This window comes from Desmodus rotundus, chromosome 4, assembly GCF_022682495.2.
Source record: "Desmodus rotundus isolate HL8 chromosome 4, HLdesRot8A.1, whole genome shotgun sequence".
In the NCBI taxonomy this organism is placed as follows: domain Eukaryota; kingdom Metazoa; phylum Chordata; class Mammalia; order Chiroptera; family Phyllostomidae; genus Desmodus; species Desmodus rotundus.
The window spans coordinates 149,582,726-149,599,658 of NC_071390.1; the positions used below are offsets into that span (position 1 = coordinate 149,582,726).

At 43.8% G+C, this 16,933-nt stretch overlaps 1 protein-coding gene across 2 annotated transcripts in view; it reads right to left on the bottom strand.

The window, feature by feature from the left end:
• KIT (KIT proto-oncogene, receptor tyrosine kinase) overlaps positions 1-16,933 on the bottom strand; it is a 77,792-nt gene that overhangs the window by 38,922 nt on the left and 21,937 nt on the right. For both annotated transcript variants that reach the window (XM_053922926.2, XM_024573740.4), the window contains exons 2-4: positions 5,711-5,980; positions 2,904-3,185; positions 1,738-1,874 (exon numbers count right to left, since the gene is read on the bottom strand). In XM_053922926.2, coding sequence (XP_053778901.1) covers positions 1,738-1,874; positions 2,904-3,185; positions 5,711-5,980 — 689 coding nt within the window. The remainder of the gene's footprint in view (positions 1-1,737; positions 1,875-2,903; positions 3,186-5,710; positions 5,981-16,933) is intronic.

Here is a 16,933-nt window from a genome sequence, read left to right on the forward strand (position 1 = left end):
CAACCTCCTTTAAATAGTCAGAATCAAAGAGCATGGATTTTTAAAATAATTTGATAGCTCTAACAGTGCTAAGTATTCCAAATTAAGCCAAAGGATATCAATGTAAGATTCATAGATGAACCCTGGCTCTGAGCCACGAGCCCCATCTGCAATTCACACATTGCATATTGCTCGCATGTGATTTGGTTTTCCTTAACCCTTGGAGGTGCACACTGGGATTTCCCCAAAGGGCTCCCAACACTGAAGGCTTATCTACCAGTGTCGCTGGATTAATTGGGAATGGCATGCAGGGCTCCTGGGAAACAGGGTTCAGAACAAAACTGCCTGGGGCAATTTAATTTCTCATCTCAAAAAGGCTAATTTTCCAGTTACACTGGAGCTCACATCCATCCACACACAGTCTAAACTGTCCTCTTATCTGAAATCAAGAATTATAGAAAGCCAGTTAATATAGGGTTGTGTCCAGTGAGGTTAGTCAAATATCCATGCACGAGCTATTGTTTTTTATTAAATTATATGATATGGCAACTAAAACTTATTCTCTGAGCCATTGGTTTGAAAGAATCAGTCTACAGGACAATCCATTCTTCTAGTCAATGGCAGGCTTCATTTAGCAAGGTATCATCCATCACAGGTCTACATGAATACCACCATAATGCTTTGCATTATGTTAATCACCATGGTTACTTGTTTAGCAAAGAATTCTCTTAAAAGGCATGAAATTGCCATTGTTGAATATAGGGCAAGAGGAGGAAGAAAAGGAAGAGGAGGAGGAGGAGAAAAATATAGCATTTCCTTTTTTCCAGTGTAAGGCACACATGTGTACTAAGGAAAAATGGCCGTGGCAGCTAATGAACTTAAAAGGCCAAGATTATTCAAAAAAAAATTACTGAAAACTCAGTCAATGAAAATTGTAAACAAAATATTAGAGAAATGAGACATTTTAAAGACCTTGTTATTCATGTGAATACTTCAACAGGAAAAAACTTCAAATACAATCTCCTAAAAATTTATTTCATTGCAAGGTACGCCTAACACAGTAATCTGACATATAGTAGACATTCGATATGCATTTGTCAAATAAATGAGAACTTAAACATGTCTAAATGTTTCAGACTAACGATAACCATTTTATTAATAGCAACTAAAACAAATAGAAAACCATTAGCAACTTGATCTCAGGTAGCCAGCCTCAAAGGAGGAAATCAGATCCATACAAGAAGAAACCCATCTCTCAAATGGCTAAGCCATTCTGGGGGAAGGGAAGATCTTCCTGGTTAATATCTGAGAGCAAGTCTTCATTTTAACTGTGCAAAAAAAAAAAAAAAAACGGCAACTCTTCCCAATATTTTAAATAATCTGGCCTGAACAGTAATAGCTTTAAAAATCAAGGTATTTATACAGTTAACCATTAGTGGTGTTTTTTAATTTTCTATCTAAAGTCATTCAAAGAAACAGCACGAAGTAATGCCTTCATTCTGAAGTTCTCTTTTAGATTTCCTAAAACAAATTTGCCAAATGGCATTTCCTCGTTACCAGTAATGCGCGCACACATCCACACATGTGCTGTGAAGGGGAAAGCGCGCATCTCAGCACATCCCAGACAGCTCCACCTCAGACAGACTCACCAGCTGGGCCATCCCCCAGGACAATTAATAGACTTTTTAAAAAAGTGTGATTATCTCCCACAGAGACAGGACGATATCTTGAGGAAAATGAAGGAAACGATTCACTTACCTGGCTGTTTTCCTTTATCCACAGTGAGTCCACAGAGCTAGACACATCTTTTATCAAGCATGTCACTGTAAACTCTTCCCCTTCCCTAAGAAGGTAGCTTGCTTTGGACACGGACACAACCGGTACAGCTCTGATGGCTAGAATAAAAAGAAACGCAGCCCTCAAATAATCTCTCCTATCAAACATTTTCCCCTCAAATGCACATAGCTTATTTTGGCATCCTTTAAGTAAAACATAAAGTACCATACTAATGGATCTGTGTTACTCGCACCTCTGAAGACATCAGCAATTACATCATGCACCCTTCAAGTAAATTCGTTACTATTGAGTGAAAAAGTAGGAATGTCCACTCTGAGATTACAACGCTCCTGGACAATGGGATTTTGAAGCAGGCAGGAGCCCCGGCTGGCAGAGGGGAGCAGCTTTCATCTCTCACTCGACCTTGGTGGTTCATGAGGACATGACCTACAACTCATTAGAGTCTTTTCCCCAAACAGGCACCATGTGTTGTAAAAATAATATCTGACTCGTTTCTGAAAGTCCCAGGTCTTAAATAATCAAATTTTCCTTACTCCCGGGGAGTGTACTTTTTCAAAAGCCTTAATAAAAACTATTCGATAGTGGAGTACCAACTGCGGTTGAATGAGATGATCTCTGAGATACAAAATCTATAAGTCTTCCTGCTACCAAAATCATCCTAATGCCACAGTAATAAGGTCCATAGTCCGTTGGTACTTTCCTCCTCGGATTGTGAGTTGTTTGAGAATGCATTAAGATTAAAGAGCTGAAGCGGAAGTCGACTCATATATCAATAGTAAATCAAGGAGTGAATAATCTGTATGCTAATGTTTTCAAACAGTGCAACTAAACTTTCCCAGTGGATTTCTCTTAGAAGGAACACTTTCATGCAATTGTGAAACTCTGACATCCCAGTACAGCCTTACTGCCCATCTACGGTAGACACACCCAGCTGAAAGCAGCCATGGACCGGTCCCGTGGGGTTGGGACCAGGAAATAAAGAATTCACAAGCAGCTGACATTATTTTGAACTTAGGGGAGTTGAAGAGCCAGCTGCCTGGTTGACTAAGATGGACCACTCTCAAGAGAGAAGTCTTCTTTAGATCAACGGATGCTCTGATTCCCAGAAGGTACTAAAGGGCCCATACCTGCCCTCACTTTCAGGGTGAATTTCTTCGACAGCACTGACTTGCCCTTCTTGTCCGCAGAGCAGTGCAAGCAGAGCCGATGATACTCGCGCTTCACGTTTCTGATGGTGATGCCGGCCTTAGGGTCAGCGACAAACGTCAGGTCCTTGGGAAGAGGTTTCCCCTCGCACCCCATAAGGGAGTAGTTGGTCACTTCTGGGTCAGTCAGAGGACAGCGGACCAGTGTGTCATTGCCTTCTTTCCCATACAAGGGAAGGTCCACAAGGAAAAGCTTTGCAGGATCTATAGCACATCAAAAATGAGTGATTTGAACGGCTGCTCACAGGCACTGAAGACACTTTAAAAAGATCAAAAAGGTTACCTCTCACAATTCCCAGTGGTTCAAACGGCCGCTGACTTTTTTCTTTGCGGGCAAAAGTAGAATTTATGCACATATTAACAAATGTCAGGCCCTACGCTTGGACCATTGCACATTTTATGTATTTAATTCTCAAAACACCCCTAGGTAATGGGCCCTATCATCCCCATTTTATAGATGCAGAAGCTGAAGGCCCAAAAATGTGACTCCACCAGGCCCAGACATGGCTGGGCAGAAGTCAGACCCAGCCTGACTGATTCCGAAACGTGTGTCCTCAAAACTGAGAATACCATATTATAACCATCACACTTTTTCTGCAACAGGTAATACTTCCGGGAGCATGGGCCAAGAACGAGCTGTCTGATGATACCCATTAGGGTCAGAGAAAGGTGTTCTTCCTCTGACCCCTCTGGGTGGGCCCTTCCCAGAGTGTCCGGTCTCCAGGACCTGTTAGCTTCTGAACTGAATCTAGAAAACAGTCAGCAGGCCACCCAGCACAAATGACACAGGAGCCTTACCCTCTATTCCAATTTCTTAAAAGTGAAGTTAAATATAACTTCTGGAAATCAGGTAATTTCAGATGCACAAGGGGAGTTTATGAGTTTCAGGAATACCTTATCATCTAAACCAGAACCCTGGTGAGTAAAAGGGGGTACGATGAGTAACTATGCCAGGACAACAAACATGGACCGGGGGGGACTCAGGCAGACCGGGACCCCACATGCGAGGAGACAGCCGCGTTCTGCACACACGTATGCTGCCGCCCTTCCCTGCGTACAGATAACACAGATCCGTGGTCGGGCCGACGGACTCCGTTCAGGATTTGTTTTTTTGTTACCCTCTTCATCTGAAAATAAGTGCTCCATAAACATCAATCTAATATAATTAAAATATAACTTTGGCCAATTTTGAAAGTTTTCCAAAATGTACCTCCCAGCCTTCCATTTATTCTGTGAATAAATCACTTCCTGCTGGGTGAACAACGGTCCAAGGCTGGAGCTGGCTATTTTTCCATCTACTATTTTTCAGTTGCTTGAGTCTAAATGCTCCAACAGTGCCCCAATTTCCTACATGGCTGTAACATAGATTACATAAGTATCCAAGCATCTTAAATCAGTTATAATTAAGTAGATTCTAAGTTACGGAGGATGACTCTCCCCACAAAGAAAATGTGTGAGTTCCGAGACTGACATGACTAATTCAGCAACTTCCCCATTTAGTCAGTTGCCTACCCATCCTATTAATAAGCAAAATGATACTTATTACCACCTAGAAAATACAGAGTACCTCTGTCAAAGAACCGTGCACAGCTTGGCTCAACAATCATGGAGCCGTATCCAGAGGCTAAATAAGCTGGGGCCTATTGAAGCGAGTTTCTTTTCAGCTACCCAGCTAGGAAAGGACAACATATAAACTAAGGAGGGGCAGAGTCAATTTCATGGTAACCTTTACAGCAAACATGTGAGTCACCCTCATTAACCCTGATAAAGCTAGGAAATGCACGATTCTGTCTCCCTAATGACAATTAGGTGAAGAAGACAGACCAGCGGACCTTATCAAGTGATGCAGTGAGGAACTGAGACTCTTGAGGTTGCTCAGGTCTACATTTTGGGATAAATTTTTCCTTATTCTTCCACAATACCGTGCATGAGGCCTCCTACCCAGGCCTGTGCCAGTGGCAGCCCCAGTCCAGGTAAAGCCCAGCACTAGAGGTGGGCCCGCCCTGCTCTTTGTAAGCTTAGGAGACCTGGCTGTGTCTCCTAAACTTCGTGTGCTTCAGTTTTCGCACCAACAAAAACATCCTCCTCTCCCCGCCGCCCCCAGCAAACCTCCTCCTGACAAATATATCAGAGGCACAAACAGGGGAATCACTGAATTAATCACAGGAAATGAGTTACAGAAATCCAACTGTCATATTTTTCTTTTGTTTCTAAGAGGTCACAATTTTTTAAATGAATCAACTGACATCTATTAAGAACTTAGGAAGGACATGGGGTACTTTGCTGACTGAGTTATTTTTCTGATTTTATTCCCTAAAAGTGGGTCAGTTCTTTTGAAGTGTTGGTCTGTTTAGGCCTTTGGAGACCTTTAGTTCCCTGAAGCATTTTTTACTAAGTAGAAGTATCTGAGATCTCAAGGCATTAAAATGCAGCCTTCCCGAAGGGCCTAATTTATTCTCAGGGTTTACCCAGAGCACCAGGACAAATGGTCTCACCATATTGTCATCTCATTAGGAAGAGTGTCACAGCCTTGCAGACCTTCAGCTGGAATCATACCCAAAGCTATGTATTGAAAGATGGAGAAACTGATAGAGAAAAACTTGCTTTAGGCTCTCTAGCCCCAGCCAGCCACCTTATACCTGTGGCTTAGTCATCTCTATGTCATCCATAATTAAGAACAGGATATAAAGTTCTCTGAAGCACAGCATCAAAGAGAGCTGAACATTTACCTCTAACAAACACGTAAATGGAACTGCTCAAGCCGCCTTCATTGGTGCACGTGTAATTGCCTGTGTTGGTGGCCTCTGCTTTCTCCGTGATCCACTCATTGTGAGCTTTCTCACTCTGTTGACCCAGGGTCTCAAAAGTCCATTTGACAAATCTTGGATCGGTGCATAACAGCCTAATCTCGTCGCCAGCGCTGACTATTAACTCTGATTTTGCTGGATGGATGGATGGTGGAGACAGTTCCTCTGGACTCACAGATGGTTGAGAAGAGCCTGCCAAGAAAAAGGAGAATCGTGTTGAATGTGATCTTTTTCCTTGGTGAAATAAAGCATCTCTTCCAATATTGATTTCCATCTTCTGTGTACTCTACAATAAAAATAGGACAAAGCTGCCCTGCTATTTATAGTTCAAAAAGAGTTCTGTTTAAAGTTTCTTATGTTCATCTAGAACATTATTTTCTGTAACCCTCAATTAATCCCGAGGGTCACACTTGGTGTGCAAGCCAAGACTTGCTGGACGCCCTGGGCTTCTCTGGGTTAAACCTATAGCTGGGTCAAGTTTCCTTTCTGGGCGTGGGCCATTGCAAGGATACCGACATGCTGACAACCAGCTTAGAAACAGCAAAACAAAATAGCACACTATTACACAATGACAACAACAACTATTGGCCTGTCGCCATTTCGGCAAAATGCACATGACCATGACATAGCTTGGCTTTTTCTTAAAGCTTTGTAAATTCGGTTATTACTATGTAGTTCTCTTTATACGGTCATCAAAACGAGAACTATTAGTGAGTTTCAAACAATAAGGCAGTAAATAAAAATCCCATTTTAAAGATCAGACCATGAGATATTTTATGGCAAATGTTGGTTTGCAGCCTGATCAACCTAATGCCTAGTCAGGTTTCCTAGGTAGGAAACTAGTCTAAAGATGGAATCTTCACACCCTGAATTTAAAGCTTGAACTCTAGAAAATTTATAGCAGCCAATTCACTCATTCATCTGTTGCATGAATGCAAACATCTGTTCATTAATCACGATCTTTTGATCTGCAGAGGCATCATCCATGGTGCTGGAGAAAATCCATGTAAGTGTGGCACGTGGTTCTTACACATGGGCCTTACTCCAGAGCTTCAGTACGCTGCTCAAGGGTCAAAATAAGTGAAACGTAACTACAAGGTTCAGGTTTAAGCTGAAGAAAAAGTAAGAGGTGGGCCGGACCTTGACAATATCAGGAAGAGGCAGAAGAGAACACAGCATGAGAAAAGAACCGATTTCTTTAGACCTATAACGAAGCCAGCCTGATGGAAATGGGGTTCCCTTGTGGAGACCATGTGAGGTAAGACTAAGCAGGCTAAGTAAGACGGAACCGGGTCATCCAGAGCCCTGAGTATCTGGTATAAACACGTGCAATGTACCCTAGAGACCAGGTAGAGTCACCGCAGGTTTCTCTGTAGATAGATGGCATGCACAGGGAGATACCAGAGATCAGCTAGATTCAAGGAGATCGGTAAGAAGCTGCGTCCTCAGACAGGCCCAAGCAGTAAGAACCTACGTTAAGGATTTGAGACGAAAGAGGAAGATGAAACATACTGTCAGAGGAAGAACACAATGGTTATAGGTTATAGTGCAATTAAAAATACAAAAGATTGAGTCATGGGTGACCTGGATGAGGGAGAGAGAAGAAAAGGCCCCTGGGTGAGGTGGGCTGGGGCAAGAGGAAAACGGAGTTCCCCGGGGGGTTCTCAATCTCTTCTGCAGGTTCGAGGAGGAAACAGCTGGTGTGCAGAGTATCCGTGTCCCCTCCCCACGCACTCAAGGCTGGAGACAAGAACTGACCTGAGTTCTAAAGGAGTAAAAGCCATCCAAGCCAGGTGGAGAAGGGGGCCGGTGGGAGGCAAAGGCAGCAAGAGGAATTCCTACCAGAAAATTCTCTGCAAGTTCAGGATGGCTGGGGTGAGATAAGGGACACAGTCAGAAAGGAACTGGGACAGGATACCTGCTCCCAGGTGCTACATGGACGGTAGATGGACTTCTCACCTTAGGGCCTGAAATTCAGATGGTGGAGGCAGAGCAATAATGTGTGAAGTTAAAAGACTGGGATCAGATAATCGAGGGAAAGGATTTGTGGAAAAAAGAGAAATACACCAAGTACCAATCTTAGAGAGTTCTTCCAGCTAAGAGGGAGTAGGAAAGAGTCAAAGGAGACTTAAAAAAAAGAAAGAAAACCACCAGAAAGAGAGAGGAAATGCTAAAGGTACAAGGAAGGCAACAGATCAGAGGTTTCAAAGAGAGGCGGGGGTGGATCTTAAGGCAGATGCTGAACAAGATGAAAGGGAATGAACAGAAACAAAAGCCTCCAAAATTTGGTTAGACAGAGACCACAGGAAATCCAAGAGTACAATTTCGGTTGAGTGGGAATTTCAGTTTGCTCCAAGGTGAGAGGCTGCAAGTGTAGACCGCTCCTTGGAGAACCACAACAAGAGATAACAGAGAGAGACAGATCCTTAGTCAAAGAGTTTAAAACTGAAAGAAAACCAGTTTTGACACTTGAAGGTAAAAGGAAGAGTCCATGGAGAGGGACAGACAGAATGCGCTCTAAAGGGCTGAAATTGTCCCCTGCAGGTGTCTATGGATGACCAGGCTCAATTTCAGTTTTATCTGGACAAATATTTCATCTGGGTGTTTTTCAACCAGGGCATCAATTGTACCTCCATGACATCAAGCAAAGTACAGCCCAGACCAGAAGACACTCAGAGCCTTGATTCATAGAAGATAATAAGGAGAATTGTAACCATCAAATGTCATTAAGCACCAAAAGCATGAGAAGTGCTGTAGGGTAGACTCTCTGTGCCCCGTAGCCTTTGCATCCAGAGGGAACAGCCAGAGTATGGAAATGAAGTGGTTGGGATGATTTTCAAAGTTATACAGAGTATTAAACAATGAAAACAGGCACAGCAATAAATAGAGACACTGTTATTTCAATTATTTATCCCCTTTAAAATGGGAGTAGTTCCAAGCGATTGTGAGGAATGTGGACAGTAAATTCAATCCAAAAACTCTTAAAGAATTCATATCAAATATTTCCACCAATTCAATCTTCTCATGACTGGACTGTAAGGACGTACGTAGATATTGCAATCCGGGCGAGTAACCACCACTGACTTCTGGGGGCCTACCGTGCCAGGGTGGGCAAGGCCTAGCTGTGTGAGGTAAGGCAGGCCATTTGACCTCTCTGGGTCCAAGCTTCCACATCTGAAACATGATGATAAAAAGAGCTTCATCTCATGAGAGTTCTTATGGGAATCAAATGCAGTAGATATACGCAAGGAGCTTAACACAGGACTAAGCAATTTTTAATAAATCCTAGCTATTACAGAGAAGCAATAAAACATACTAAGTAAGAGCTTGGCTCTTGAAGTAGACTTGCATTGTGGCTCTGACACTTACTAAGGATGCAATCCTTAGGCAAGTTACTAATCGATTCTGCTACAGTTTCCTCATCTATAAAGTACCGACAGTAATAGCAGGCTGTTATGTAAAGCACTCAGAACTGTGCTTGGGCACACAGAAAATACAGCATTAATATTAGACACAATTATTCTAAAAACAGAACCACTGAACACCCCTCCATCAGTCCTGAATTATGCACTTCTCATGGATGTGCACGGCTCCACCGTTTCCCAAATGGGTTCCTGCCCAACTTCTCCCTTCCTTGGCAACAACCCCTAGCAATCTTTCCTTCAAAATCTCTACCACACATCCTTTCTACTCTGCTGCCCCACCACAGACCAGCTGTTTATTGGCCACTTCAGAGAAGTAGCATCCTCTTCTAAAAGGTCTCCATGCCTCCAGCCTCTGCTCACGCCACCCCCAGTGCATCCTACTTCATAACCCTGAGATCCATCAGCTGAAAATACCACCTTTTCAACAACCCCACTCCAAGTCTCAAAAGCCCTCATAGAGACAGCAGCTACCACTGACATCAGGTGCAGCTTACAAAGCACTTTCATGGCATTCAGTTCTAGCTGATCCAACCTGCCTCTCTAATAAGACAGACCCTCAGGGCTGGCTGGCTAAGGATCCTGCAAACATTCGTATTCCTTGGCATGCTCATTTTCTGCCTGTGCCCAGGACACGCCTACTCTACTGATTCACCTCCCTGTCGAGTGGAAGGCCCAGTCTTCATGAATGCTGTTCCCTCACCACTCAAGGTCACTAAATCCCACCAACATGTCCAGCCACATCAACCACATGGTTTGCACTGATGCTCAATAGTCATCTTCATCTAGATCTTACCTTCTCTACCTGCTCCAAGGTCTTAGGGACCTCAGAGCAAGAATTCTAAATTGTACTTTCCCCCCGGCATGGTCATAAAAACACTTCAATCCCTGAACATATAAAAGACTGAAAGAATGACAGGTTTCTAAACACCCAGTCCCGATAACAGATATCACCAGCCCAGGGACCTATATCCAAAAGAGGACAGATGTCAATGCTGCTCTCTCACTGAGAAAAGGGAGTGGCTGAATCCATCCGTTAAAACTACCATGGATACCTGCAAAAAAGGAGCCTCTAAACTTGAGATCACTAGCTTAGGCTTTACTCCCAGGGTTTTAAAAAATAAATTTTTAAAATCATTACCACCAGAAGCATTCAGAGTTTTATTTTCCAAATAAATTATTTATCAGCTCAAGTTTCAAACTCACACTATTGAAATGAAAATAGAGCTTATATTAGAGAGGGACTGTGGGTATTATTTATTCTCTTTTTTCCAAACTATCTTGAATGCTATTATAATGTCCTCACAATAAAAAAAAAAAGACTATAGAGATTATGTTAAAAGGTACATGTGTTTATGCATATACCTACCTTTCTACCTTTATTATGTTTAAAATTCAATACTCATAAGGTACTCCAACTGGGTTTTGAAATTGCTCTGAAATTAAAGGTTTTGAAATGCATCTGGTACACAGCAAATTCTCAACAGATGTTTGTTAAACTGGGTTTTATCTACACCAGGGCTCTTTGCATTAGAAAATGTACTTCCCTAATTATGTTTGGCTAAGGCTAATATTAAAAGTTGTTTTCTGTTCCCTGAACACATATTAATTAATGAGCCAAAGTAAAAAACCAAAACAAAACAAACAAAAAAACCGCACCATTCTGGGGACCAACTACTGCAGTCAATGACGACGCTGAGCTAGGAACTACAGAAACTAGTCAGCAAGCAGTTATCTAGATACCTTGCTAAGTGTTGAACCTGGAAGACAGTCCTTGAACTCAAAAGAGTGAAAAACAAGGCAGGAAAGGAGCCCTTGTGAACAGTCAACAATGCAAGACGTTAACAAGAGTTCAAGGTATGCCAACATACCCTCCAGAACCTCTTCCGCAAGTATGAAATTCGACCGTACCGCAAAGAACTTAGAGCAGGACGCAGACAAGTGGTTCACACATTCACGTTTACAGCAGCACCCTTCCCGAGAGCCAAGAGGTAGAAACAACCCCAGTCCGTGTCCACTGACAGACACCTGGATAAACTAAACACCGGGATATTATTCAGCCATAAAAAGGAATTAAATTCTGACATATGCTGCAACATGGGTAAACTTTGAAAACATTATGCTAAGTGAAATAAGCCAGACACACAAGGACGAATATTGTATGATTCTACATAGATGAAGTACTCGGAATACGTAAATTCATAGGAACAGAAAATAGAATAGAGATTCCAAGAGCTAGGGGGAGGGAGGAATAGAGAGTTATTGTTTAATGGATACAGAGTATCTGTTGGAGATGACAAAAAAAGTTCTGGAAATGGACCGCGATGACAGTTCACAGCACTGTAAATGCACTTACTTAGTGGCACTGAACTAGACACATAAAAACAGTACTTTTTGCCCTGGCTGGGTGGCTTGGTTGGTTGGAACATCGTCCCATGCACCAAAAAATTGTGGGTTCAATTCCCAGTCTGGGCACATACCTAGGATGTGGGTTCAATCCCCAGTCGGGGTGCACACAGAAGGCAACTGATCGATGTTGCCTCTCACATCAATGTTTCTCTCTTTCTCCCTCTGTCTCTCCCTCTCCCTCTCCCTCCACTGCCCTTCTTCTCTCTCTCTCTCTAAAATCAATGAAAACATATCCTTGGGTGAGAATTTTTTTAAATGGTACTTTTATATTATGTATATGTTACTGTAATTTAAAAAAAATAATTTAAAAAAAATCAACAATCTTCAAGGCACAGGTGAAGCCTCAAACTTTCTCAGCAATCCTGGCTCTTTCTCATATGACCACTGTTACCTCAGTATTAGCTTCTGTGAACCAATTAACTTTGTTTTAAATCATGTCATTAAAAAAATTAATGTCATTATTTGTATTTGTTCCATGCAGTTGTAACTGGGGGCATGAATGGCATCTTCATTCCCATTCCCTATCCCCTTATACAACGCAGGCATTCTAGTAGAAGCTCTTTTCACCCTCTGGGTTCCATCACCTAAGAGTTTCAAACCATACTGGCTACTACGTCCAGGAGACTTTGAATGTTCAAGGTTATAAGGTTCTTCTCTCAAACATCTTGCTTTTCTATTCACACAATCTGGGTCATCGGGTTTTATTCTCAAACCCATTTATGGAAGTTGGACTTGACACTGTATTATTTGTAAGTTAAGTACATGTTATGAAAACTGATCAAATACGAGTGTGCACATTGGGGGAGAAAGCTGTTGATTCTCTGATAACTCAAACACTTTACGGAGGGCTCACCTTATGCCTGAGTTGTATAAGGGGATAGGGAATGGGAATGAAGATGCCATTCATGCCCCCAGTTACAACTGCATGGAACAAATGCAAATAATGACAAATTAATTTTTTAAATGACATGATTTAAAACAAAGTTAAGTGGTTCACAGAAGCTAATACTGAGGTAACAGTGGTCATATGGGAAAGAGCCAGGATTGCTGAGAGAGTCTGAGGCTTCACCTGTGCCTTGAAGAATTGTTTACCTGTCAATTAAGTGCAGGTACAACACTTGAAGATTGTGGGAGGGTCTCCAATTCACAAACACAGGGGGATTCTGCATTCTGACTATTTCACAATCACTACATTTATGAAATGAATGTAGAAATTGAATGAGAAATTTCTAAAACGAGAAACTGCAGACCTTGCATTTTGGGTGTGGTCTATGGACACCAATTCAGGATCCCCCTGAGAATTCCCATTAGTCAACCCAAACTCAAAGTCAACCTCAACTCAAAGAAAAGGCTTTGCATCTCCATCCAAAAGAACACAGCTGTCCATCTGTCTCTTCTTAAGTGAAAATAAAATACTCAGGTGTGCCTCTGTGTTTTGTGATCTGTCAATTAAAAGACAAAGTGAGAGTCCAGACTGGGCTTCGGAGTGTAGGAGGTTCTCTGACCTGTGTGAGTGCAAGCGACCTGCTCGATTGCCATGCTCCCCGGTCCCCTGCAGTCGTGGCTGGACCGCGTCAACCGTTTCTACCATCCAGAGTCCCCCTGAGGTCTTCATTCCCTTCACCAATGTCTAAAGCTGCAAAGACTGATTTACAGCTGAGGTTAAAAACAAGGAAGTCCTTTCAAAACCTTTTGTCCTTTGGACACAAATATAAGGAATCAAGCAAAATAATGGCAGGGAGGAAAACCCACATAGAGAGGCCTCGTCCAGCTTTGGGGGAGGAGGGCAGGTGCTGTGACTGAGGCAGAGCTGAAAACTCCATTGCAGTTCAACTGCTCTTTGGGTCGTGCACTGTTTAACCACAATTTGTAATTTAAAAAAAAAAAACCTAATGATTTGTATATCCTACTGTTTCTGGCATACTTTTATATCCCCATAGGAACAAACTGGATAGAAAGCAAAATGGAAGGATCCTAGTAATTGCCCACAACACCCATGAGACTTTAAAACAAGTAGATGATACTGGAAATAGAAAAAAGCTGGGAGAAGGTGGGTTTTGAGCTCAGTGAAAATCACTCAAGTTAAAAAAATTGGTCTCACCCAGGGGCAAGGAGACAGTACATCCACTTGGGTGACCACCAAGTGAGGGACGCTGTGCTGTGGTGGACCCCACAGCAGCCCCCATTCCACTGCACCCAGGCCATGTCACCACGACCGTTCAAGTCTGCCGTTTCAACACGGTGATCTAGACGCTGACAGGGAGCCCAGCCTTGTGTAGGAGACAAATCCAATGCAAATAAAATAAAAATATTGAAAGTGGAAGAATGTGTCCCCAGGACCCAAAGGCAGCAGCTATCATTCAGCCTGAAAGGACCACAAAGAGCTCCAGGGGGAGGGGCCCTGAAAGCTGAGCCAGGGAGATTTTGTGTGTTTGCACGGGTCCTGTTTGTATGTGTAAGCAAGGAAGGGAGAGGCAAAGGCAAAGTTCTCAGAGTGTGAAGGTATACAGTGATTCAGGAAAAGCTCGTACTAGAAGGACCCCCGCCAATGTCCCCACCCCCAACTATGAGCTTGCAGGATCCAAGGCAAGGTCTGTATCCATCTCTAGCCTCACAGAGCACCAGAAATACAGAATGCGCTCGGGGAGAGCACGAGGAAGGAATGACTACATACAGGAAATGTGGGGGTCCGGGACAGGGGAAGATCATTGGGGGCCTCATCCTACAGAGCGTGCTTCTCTGATCTAGGGTATTTCCTACCTAACCTTCTTGAAGGTCAATTTCAAATAACTTTAAACATTCCTTTACATTATATAGCATAAAACAAAAAAAAATCAAATGCATTTTTCAGGGGAAAAAATATGTTTTCAAAGAAATTGCACTACCTTACAAATACATACTCCAAAACACAGCATCCAAACACCGACTACCTCCAGCCTAGACAAGAGCAAGTCTGAGAACAGCCCTAACTGGATCACATGGATCTGCGTTCCTAATTCTGCTATTTCCAGAGGATTCTGGGTAAGAGAGACTTTAGATACGTCTTTAACCTTGCAATACAGAGATTAAAGTACTTATCTGGGTAGAACTCATTAAAATCTACTCAAATTTAGACATGAGGTAAATAATAAGTAGTTGACATGATTTCCTCACTGAATTTTAAAAGTCTTCCACTGCAGTACTCCCGTGTTGGGGCCTGGTACAATGTAAATTTGCATTTAGCTTTTAGAAAGGAAAGAAACATTCTAGTTGCATGCCAGGTCTTCGGAAGTACATTAGGTGCAGGATGTTTAATGATTATACAAAATCTGTCTCAATATTTGACACAGTTTACCGTTTCAAGCAATAGCAACACACCATTGTAAAATGACCCAAATTTTGTCATTAAACTGACTTTCAAATTTCTAAAATTTTTAGAATTTGAAAGTCCATTTAAAAAAGTCACAAAAGTAACAAAAACTTCACTGCAGAACAGTATTTGAAACAGCGGCTCCTTAAGCACATTTCGATATTGTCTAAAGATTATGACTGACTGACGGAGGGAAACTGAAGGTCAGAGCAATAAAAGCTGAAGCGTTAGTCATTAATGGCAAAGAGAAACAGCTCAGCAACAAAGCAAGCGCTTCCGAAACGTGTCTTCATTGACGACATGGTAACTGAGCCCCTGCCACTTGGGCTCCGGGACCAGGACACAGAGCTGGGGCTCCGAGCCCAGTGGGGAAGGAAGGCGCGCACACGGATGGCTGCCACACAATGAAGCAAGCAAACGCCGAAAGGAAACAGAGGTGGTGGGCAAGAGGGATCAGAAAAGGATTCCTAGAGCTCAAATTAGACAACGTGTGTGTCCTGGCCAAGCTTCGGGGTGCAGGGGAAACAGGTCTGTTAGATGGGAGGACCACCAAAGCCAATACCACAGCCCTGGGCAGGTGCAGGCTGAGGAACCCCAGATCCTTCAGAGTCACTACAGCACAGAGGGGTGAGGCCAGGACCGCCATAGCACCTCTGTCATGGTAAGGGGGTGAACCTGTCTGATGGGGATCTATTGATGTCTGTTTTGGGGGAGCCCGCTGGAAGCAGTGAAGGACAGCACCAACAGGACTAGAGACAGGACAGCTAGGACAACTAGATGCTCACAACCAGACCCAGCACAAGCCAGAGGTGGCGGGGACAGAGAGCAGAGATGGGTGTTAACTAGGTGAGCAAGGGGCCTCTGGATAGGCTGGATCTGGGCAGTGAAGTGAGAGGAAGGAGAAAAGCCATCTCTGTTGTTGGCTTATGAGACAGGGAGATGGGTGCCAATAGACTGGAGGAGGAACAGTGAGCGGATGGCAGCTGGAAGGTTCCGGAACTTGCTGGGGGGTGGGGAGGGCTTGTAGGGAAGGTCAGGGCCACAGACATATGCACAAGGGGTGCTAACTGGGGTATCCATGAAGTCACTCAGGAAGGGATTGAAGGGTACTAAGGATAAAGGGGCAGAGAAGAAAAAGACATGGGCCAAGGTGGCTGGAGTAGGGTAGGTATGACAAGGACGAGAACCAGGAAATTCCAGGCTGGGTGGTGCAGAGGGCCTTCTAGACGGACTATGTATAGAATCTCTGAAGACATGGCAGCAGGCAGGGGAGCAGAGACAGACAGAACCAGCCCCAAAATCCTCAGCACATGGGAGGATGGGTTACTGACCTCAGCAAGGGGGCAGAGTCACGTGACTGACGTCACCCACTCCTGACCCCGGTTGCAAACTATAATTGCCAACCTCCCAGCTCCACCTCACACCAACCACAGCAGAATCTCTGGTGGGATTGCAGTCGTGGGATGTAAGGAAGAGGAGCTTGACTGCGTGTGCTGTTGGGGGACAGCAACTTTGGGGCCAGTTGTGAGGCGAAAGAAGAGGGCAGAGGACTCTCGGAGTCGGTGAGCAAGGAAGGAGGTGGCAATGGCGGAGCGGAAGACACGGGTGGGTGAACAAAGGCAGCTCAGATAAAGAGTTGGGGGGTGAACATCCACAGAGGCAGGCAGCCAGGGAGGACAACACAGAAGCAAGGAATGGGAGGCAGGGACAGAGAGAGAAGTGACTAACTAACAGAGAAGACTGCTGAGCAGGCCTGTCAGAGGCTCCTGGGGACTGATGAGCGTGGTCATAAGGTGCCTGACCCCATTGGGGCTGAAGGCACCCAAGGCAGGGGGAACACCATTTTGCGGCCCTCTTTCTTTGGACCTGCTCTTTTCAGGAAAACACCGTTGGCACAAAGGAGCCAGTGAGACAGCATTTCCCATGGACACCCAAGGAAGGTGGTTTACCAGGCTCCCTGGTGCT